The following is an 8,268-nucleotide window of genomic DNA, read 5'->3' as shown; positions in this document are numbered from 1 at the left end:
CACCGACACCTCCACAGCCACCGACCCTCAGCCCCGAGCCGCGCTGTCCTCGCCCGCCGGCAGCATGGCTGAGGTAACCTGTAACCTCCGCCCCCTGCCTTCCCCGCCCCTTGTTTGGACAGGACGGAGGCTGTACCTCGGGATAAACCCAACAACATCACCCGTGCATCATCTTGTACCTATAAGCCGTGATTATGTGTGAGCAGAGCTCAGTTATGTCCTGCGTTGAAAGTAGCAGCAATTAGACTACTTGTATACGGAGGCAGTAATAGCACTTGTATCTTAGGAACAGCTGCTGCGTTTGAGATCGTGGGTGTTATTTCGCCCCCTGCCGCCCCGCTTATCGCCACTCTTCTGTTAGCTCTATTTACAATCACAAACGTAAACAAGATCAAAACTGAACTACCTGAAGGGAGCCTGCAAGAAAGCTGGAGAGGGACTTTACACAAAAGCATAGAGTGACAAGACAAGGGGGAATGGATCCAAACTGAAAGAGTGGATTTAGATTAGATAGTAAATTAGATTGTTAGATTAGATATTAAGAGAAAATTCTTTATTGTGAGAGCGGTGAGGCACAGGAACAGGTTGCCCAGAGAAGATGCGGATGCCCCATCCCTGGAAGTGTTCAATGCCAGGCTGAGATGGAGCTCTGAGCGACCTGGTCTAGTGAAAGGTGTCCCTGCCCATGGCATGGGCATTGAAATGAGATGATCTTGGAGGTCCCTTCCAAACCAAACCATTCTGTGATTCTATGATTCTGTGGTTGGGAGAGGAGGATGAAATAAGAAGAAAACCTGAGTCCCAGAGCAGGCTTGAAGGGAGGATGCACTAAATTTTGGCCTCACTCTGCAGACCACCCTTCCATGCCAGCTGGAGCAAGGGCTGTAATATAAAGTTGCCCTTGTGGTTTTCCCACTAAAGTTTCTGATACAGACGATGCCACCCCCAACCAGAATCTTGATGAGGAGGAGCAGCACATGGAACTGGTCTCTCTACCTCAATGCATTGCATGGCCTGACCTTTATTTCAAGTCATAAGGGTCTAGTTTTGCCCTTTTAATTTCAGGTTTTCCAGGTAGCATTAAATTACATACTCCACCACCCCAAAAAACATTGAAACAAATTAAATGTGTTATTTTACTCTAGGAAATTGCATTACTTTTTTTCAGGTTTTTGAAAATTCTCAGAATTTTGAAAATTTTAAAGTGCTTATATTCAATTGGCGAGTAGGGGCCTGAGCCAATTTTGAGAGGTTTCAGAGGGGAGATATCAGGGCCAATTTTTACAGTTGTGGGAACTGTGTATTTTGCTGCCTCTCTTTTGGGAGCAGGACTCACAATGGCTGTGCTACCAGGAGAGCTGCTTTCCTGTCCAAGTGAGACCACCTCTGAGATACGGTTGTAAGGATTTGGCACAACTGAGCTAGATCAAAGATGTCCTCTGTGAAAGGTTTAGCAGTAGTATTTCCTGCAGAGGAAGGACTGTCTTGCATTGTCATTACTGAATTTTTCAGACACACTTGTCTACAAGTGGTTTGCTGGCATTATTTGCATGGAAAGCATAAACTAATCAGACTTTAGAGGGCAGAGAAACTGGGCAGAACTGAGACTAAAATACAGGGCTTCCTCAGTGGTTAATGCATTATTCAAACACTATCACGATGATGGTATTTTGTAGACTTATCTTTAAAGCAGTTGTGGGACTCAATTACAAGAGCTCTGACTGTTAAAGCACAGGTTATTTCAGTAAAACTGGGGGAGGGAGATGTGTTTGAAAAAGAACTGATATTACAGAAAATTTTGTCATTTAGTAGCTGTTACACACTCACTATATTACTTTTATATGTTCTGGGGTCATAAGTGAGATGTTGAATTCCTCCTGTTTGTTGATTACCTTATTTCACTCAGGATAAGTCTGACAAACCGTATCTAGAAGAAAGTGCATTTGAAGCACTGGAAAAAGACTCCCAAGAATTCATCAGTCTGCTTAAGAGAGATGAAGCTCTGGAACAGTTCCGTGTGGAATATGAGAAGCTCCTTGCTGTTATGAAGAAGTCTCGTGAAAATGAAAAGCATCTCATGGGGAAATGCAGGAAGCTGAGTGCTGAGCTTGTGGAGAAATCATCTAAAGTAGCTGTGCTCACTAAGCTCTCTAAAGATGATGAGGAAACTATATCATCACTGAAGACGGTAAAGTTTTGAATAAAATGAAATATGTTCTGAAATTGTTAATGAAAAACATGGTAATATGAAAAGCACCTACAAGAACACTTTTATTTTATGTAGAGAACTAGCTGGAGAACAAAGAATAGAGCTGGCATCTCCAGCTGTTTAACCTCTGCTTTGCTACCAACTGCTTTGTTTTCTCAGCCTGGTGTTTTTACAGGTCTCACTCCAATTCTGCATTTATTTGCACTGAACCAACTCCATCAGCTTTCAAATGCTGAGAAATAGATTTTGGTTAAGCTTTCCCTCCATAAAATAGCACATTTTCAACTTAATACACAGTTTTTTATTCATTAATACTTTTGAAGGGCTGGTTGGATGTTGACTATTGCCAGAACATAAAAAATCTTCTTCTTGCTGAAATATGGATTTTAGGCCAGGGAAGTGACAACTCATATAAATAAATGTTTTGCAGTGTTTTGAAAAGGAGTCTCATGTAGCATTTCAATGTGATTTTACCAATTTACTTGGATGTGTTCTTTGCTATTACTGATTTGAACTCTGTCAAATCAAAGTACTTGGCTCACTGAAAACATTTGATGGGTTTTTTTAGGCTTACAGTGAGTTTTGACCATCAGAAACCTAAAGCTGCCAAATGATCAGAAGTCTGTATTTGGAACTTGTCTCATTCTGATGGTTTAAAAACTTAACCTGTGATACCTAGACAGACTTTAATTTAGCATTTACTTGAGAAGCCTCCATGCCTTACACTAAAGTGTTTTGTTCCAGTAAAATAAATTCAGTGTAGCAATCCAGAGTGATTTATGAGCCCTACAGAAATAGAAGTTCTTTGAAATGAAGTTTCTTGTCCTTAGAATAAATATAAATACACTTAGAGTAAATATAAATAGCAACTTTGTCATCCTATGGCTGCAACTTGCAAACCCATGGTACTGCTCAGAGCCTCCTCAAGGAGGAGGAAAAGTGTAGAAAATGTTGTTGATATTAACTGCTTCTAATCAAAACCTGGTAGATGAATGTCAGGAACCACAATGATGCTTCTAATTTTCTTTCTGCTATCACGTGACAATACCCAACATATGAACAGTAGCAAAGGTTGTCCTTCAAGATGGTCCCAAGCTGAGACATTGTCTTAGGAACATCATAAAACTGAGGAGCAGAAATGTTGGGAAAATAAGAGCTTTTCCAACTTCAGCAGCTAATTTGAAGCTCAGGCAGGGTATGGCTTTACCAGACTGCCTATTCTTGGACCCATTCAGAGATTTTCTAATCAAAAAGCTGCTTGACAATATGATCCTGTTAGAAATTATTTGCAATGCACAACACGTGACATTTCAATTCTAGTGGCTTGCTGTGAGCTAAGTATACAGCACTGATACTTTTTCAGTTTGGTTATGAGAATTAGTCTTTCCCTGAAATGTTCAGGAATTATTTGGATATAATTTAAAATGTTCTTAGGGTTTTTCTTGGTATACCCTTCATATTCCATATTATTCTCCTTTTTTTGAAGGGAAGTTCTATTACAGCTCTAGTAATATTGAGAGAAGTTCAAGTGCTAAAGTAGCCAAGATGATATTCTTCAGTGCTAAATTGAACAAACAATCTGTCCCACGATTTAATTATTTATAATGGTATTATTTAATTATAAACGATAAAATAATCCTGATGGTGCTGTTCCTGTAAAAATGGTATACTTTCTTCAAATTAAGGCCCTAAATCTTAGTGACTTGATGGGTCATTAGGGTGACAGGAGCACAGCCTTGCTCTTCTAGATCGCTGTTTCATATATGAATAAAAGTTCCAGAAGCAAAATTTTCCTCCATGTGAAAGCCTGTTTGTAATCAGTGGGGTTTGTTTGGGGCAGGGGTTAACCACAGAGTGGGACTCAGGTCAGTAATAATCAGTAGCTGTTAACTGTCTGGTGGTTGTTCAGGGCTCTGTTTTGTGGTTTTAATAAACTGGACAGAACAGTCTGCTGTTTGTAGTCCTATCAAAGGAGCAAAGGGCCAAGCTAATCAAGAAGGGAATACAGTTCTGTTTCTCATGGGTAGGGATACTGATCTGTGAGTCTGCACTGGAAGAATGCTGGAAGGGGAACTTATGGAAGCTTGTACTGCCCTGCTTGGAATTACCCGATTTTCAATTTCCAGGCGTATCAATCCAATATACTAAGAAAGCATGTCATTAATTCTCAGTTTCATGGCAATGAAACTGATGTTTGGGGTATGTAATGAAAATAAAGTAAGACACTTTAAGAATTCTGCTTAAATGTTCTCCAATGTTCTTCCTTCTTTATTTATGCAGCAGACTGCCAAGCATGTTACCTAACAGAATACTGCAGTTACTCAGTGTTACTGATACCCTTGCAGCCTTTCAGTTCCCCTCTCCACGAGAAACAATGGGAATATTTTTTCAGTGACGGCTTCCATCATGAAAATTTTTCTCCTCTTTACTTTTGAAGTTAAAAGGTCTGTTGATTTGCTTTTCACAGTAAAAGACACAACCAAGAAGCAACTGCAACAAAACCCAGTTTTGCTGATGCTGAAGTCTGTAGCAAATTTGTATTTAAATTTTGATTGATAATGGGGCCATCACCTGTGCTTCCTAAATTTGTTCATAAAAATTGGTATTATCAATACAAATTCAATAGAATTGGTTTTGCACATCAAAAATAAGATGAAGTTCAAAAAGCACACCTTAGGGAGACCTGAAATCGCTGCTTATCTGAATGGCCTCATTGACTTCAGGGGATCACTTTTGCAAATACTCACCAGAACAAAATACTCACTGAAGCCAGTAGAGCCTCTCAGAGAGCATATTGATTTTATTCCCCAGTTCTAGCCCCCAAAACTCCCATCGAAATGATTTAATTCACCAATTTTAATCACAGTCTAATCAGCCAGCAGGAAGCTTTGATTTAAGCAATCAGCTTTAACCTTATTTTCAATTTTTGTTTTTATAGGGAAAGGATGGTTGCCTCTTATTGGCTGAAAAATCTGAAACATATTTATTTACAGTTATATTTTATCCTTCTCTGCTATACAACATGATGCACTGTCTTCATGCTGTTATTTCAGTCTAGCATGCATTTGTTTAAATTTCATAATTGAACATTTTTATGTAAGATAATAATAAATGAAAAATGCATTATTTACTAGATCATACTTAATCCTTTATGTGTGATCATTGCTGCATTTGAATGGAAATTAGAACTCAATACGTATAAGACAAATTGACTTTAGTACTTAAAACTGTTTAAATAGGCTTCGTATATAAGTGAAAAAGCGCATTTTTCAAACTAAATTTTGAACTAAGTAATTTATTAAATAATGAAAATACTCCTTGTAGATAGTGAATTTAATTGACTAAAATCTCTTTCAGAATTTCTGAACAAGTAAAGCCTACCATTTAACTCTTATTAATAGATTGGGGGAAAAAAAGAAGAGCAAACATTCCTGATATTTAAGTTCCAGATGGCTTCCCAAATTTGGATATGCTAAACTAGTTGAATAAATAAAATGAAAATGGATTCCCTCTGCAGTTTGAAGAGGCTGCAGATGTTATATTTTGTATTATGTTTTCAGCAAAATCCGGTAGCCTGTTACTTCTGCTAGTTTGATAGCTTGAATTTTTAATTTAGGCAGCTAAATATTACATTTATTTGGTCTTTAGTGGTCCAATAAATATATTAACAACATACCATAATATAGGTGTCATAATTTAGAGTTAAGTGTTATATAGAGGTTTTTTTATGATCAGAGATGTTCATTACGATAAATAATTCTGTAAACCATGTGATATAAATTAAATTATTTTATTTTCTTTATTGTGGAGGTGATTTTTAAAATATTTTTTCCCTGCCCCAATTTCATATGATGCAAGCAGGAGTTGAAGGGGATATTATGGCCTGATGTAATGCTGCTTCTGTTTGGCTCTCCTTGGGGAGACCCTGGAGCTAATGGAGAACTGCACAGCCACACTTGGGGTCTAAATCTGTACAAATCTGTCAAGTCCAGAACTCCACGAGGAGCCAGCTGAGAAAAGAGTGTGAAAGAGGGAACATCATGCTGTGATTTGCAGCTCAGGGACAAAAGTAGTGTCTTCATTATTTACTGAGTCTTTGGGAACTTTCCTTCCAGTCCAGCAGCTTTCTGAATCTATGCATGTTTTTAGCACAGGATTTACGCATAAGAGCTTGAAGGTTTGAACCTGGCAAGGTATAAGCCTTGGTTTTGATTCATAAGGATCTGATTCAAGGGAGAGAGATGCAGGGGAAGTTAAAAAATTAAGTGAACCCTGCTCCCCTATGCTGTTTGTGGATATCAAACTGTAGTCTTGTGAGAGGCACGGAAATCTGTCATTCAAGTAACTCCATGTGCTGCAATTTGGCATAGGAGTTGTGGCTTGTCTAAATATGTAGTTAAAATCAAAAAACACTACGTCTTCACAGATGAAGATGAACAAGGAGGCAGAAGAGTCAAGTAACATCTTTTTCTCATCCAAATGGAATTAGATGTTCACTGTCCTAACAGCTAATAAGACTTTTACAGACATGAGCTATTTAAGTAGGTGGTACCTTTGTGGGCACTTAATTTTCAGTAAGTTTTTATATATTAGTGGTACTCCCATGATCAAAGCCTCATAGAGTGAGATTTGACAGTGCTCAGATCCATGAATTAAAGAAAATGTATTAGAGCCTTTGTGATGTAAATTGACATAGCCTGAATGGCTCAAAATGTTTACTATGCCCTCACCCCCAAAAAGATACCAATGAAGGGAACTGTTGTGAACCTAAGCATGAAAGGACAAAACCCTATTTTCTCGACTAACCAAAATGCAAGGCAATTAATTTTTAGTTCATGGTTAATTTTAAACATAAATTCATTTATGTGATTGTTTTCCATTTTGTTCCTAGGAGCTTGAAAAGTCCTGGAAAATGGTGGACACAGCCTATGAAAAGGAACAGAAAGCAAAGGAAACAATTAATTCACTGCAAAAGGAAGTTGCACGCCTAAATAATTTAATAAAGGAAAGAGCACAGGAGTACAAGTAAGTTTTCCTCAGGAAGAGGGAAAGCCTAATTTGATTTTCTATCATGCTACACCTTGCTAAGCCATTTAAACCCTATGAAGATACTAAAACCCAGATCTTTTCTGCCTTTTACTTTTCTCATGCATACACATTTATTTGTCTGTGTGTTTATTCAGTGGGCAAGTACAGAATCAGGCTCTGAGTGAGTTCATTCAGCATTGGATTAAGCTGTGAGATCAAATAAAAATCAATATTATGCACTTTTTCAGTGTGTCATATTGTTTTATCTGACTAGCGTTTCAGCATACTTTGTATTAGAGAATCCTGTCAACATTTTCACATTTTACAGCAGCAGGGTCAAGTCAAGGAAGCAGGAGACCTGATTTCTCTTTTGTTCCTAGCTTTGTTATAAGGCATTAACACCGTCTGTGTTCTTGTTTGTATTTTATATGTATACACTTTCAAGATTGTGTTTGGGTTTTTTTAAACCAAATATTTTTGCATAGAGAGGCGTAGTCTGAGGTGGAGCCCCTAACCACTACAGTGTGCAAATAATAATCATCCTCTGGAGCTGCTCAGAAGCCCTCCAAATTCTACTATTTGTGGTATCAGGTCCTCAGACTCTGCTTATTGCTGTAAGATTAAGTGTAGACTCAAATATGAGATTAAGTGTATTGACCCTATGACCTGTGCACTTTCTGTTGAAATTACTGATGGTTGACCCTGCTGGTTATGGCTTGACACATTTATTTGTATTATGCATACAGGATATATATGGGGCATGCTCATCTCTTCAAGAAAAGAGACTTGTGTCTGTGAGCAAGGTCTTCAGCGTGCTCAAACATTTCCCCTCCAAGGAATGTGCCAGCAGATAGACCACCTGGGTCCATGAGAAATCCATTCCTTCACCATTTGTCCCTGAAATGTTCTGGACCTGTTTAACAGGTTTCCTTGGACCTAAAAGCTTGGTCATTAAGTCTTCCCTTGGTGTAACTCTCTCTAAAGGCATCTCTCTCTGGCTGCTTTTTGCATTTTCCTGCAAGAGGAGGGAG

The 8,268-nt window shown here is 38.4% G+C and overlaps 1 protein-coding gene across 1 annotated transcript in view; it reads left to right on the top strand.

Annotated features, from left to right (window-relative positions):
* CFAP58 (cilia and flagella associated protein 58) overlaps positions 1–8,268 on the top strand; it is a 54,850-nt gene continuing 46,582 nt past the window's right edge. The window contains exons 1-3 of the mRNA XM_050339186.1: positions 1–73; positions 1,907–2,188; positions 7,101–7,234. Coding sequence (XP_050195143.1) covers positions 65–73; positions 1,907–2,188; positions 7,101–7,234 — 425 coding nt within the window. The 5' untranslated portion in view covers positions 1–64. The remainder of the gene's footprint in view (positions 74–1,906; positions 2,189–7,100; positions 7,235–8,268) is intronic.

This window comes from Myiozetetes cayanensis, unplaced genomic scaffold, assembly GCF_022539395.1.
Source record: "Myiozetetes cayanensis isolate MyiCay16 unplaced genomic scaffold, myiCay2020 scf10, whole genome shotgun sequence".
Classification (NCBI taxonomy): domain Eukaryota; kingdom Metazoa; phylum Chordata; class Aves; order Passeriformes; family Tyrannidae; genus Myiozetetes; species Myiozetetes cayanensis.
This window is presented reverse-complemented; position numbering and strand designations above follow the sequence as displayed.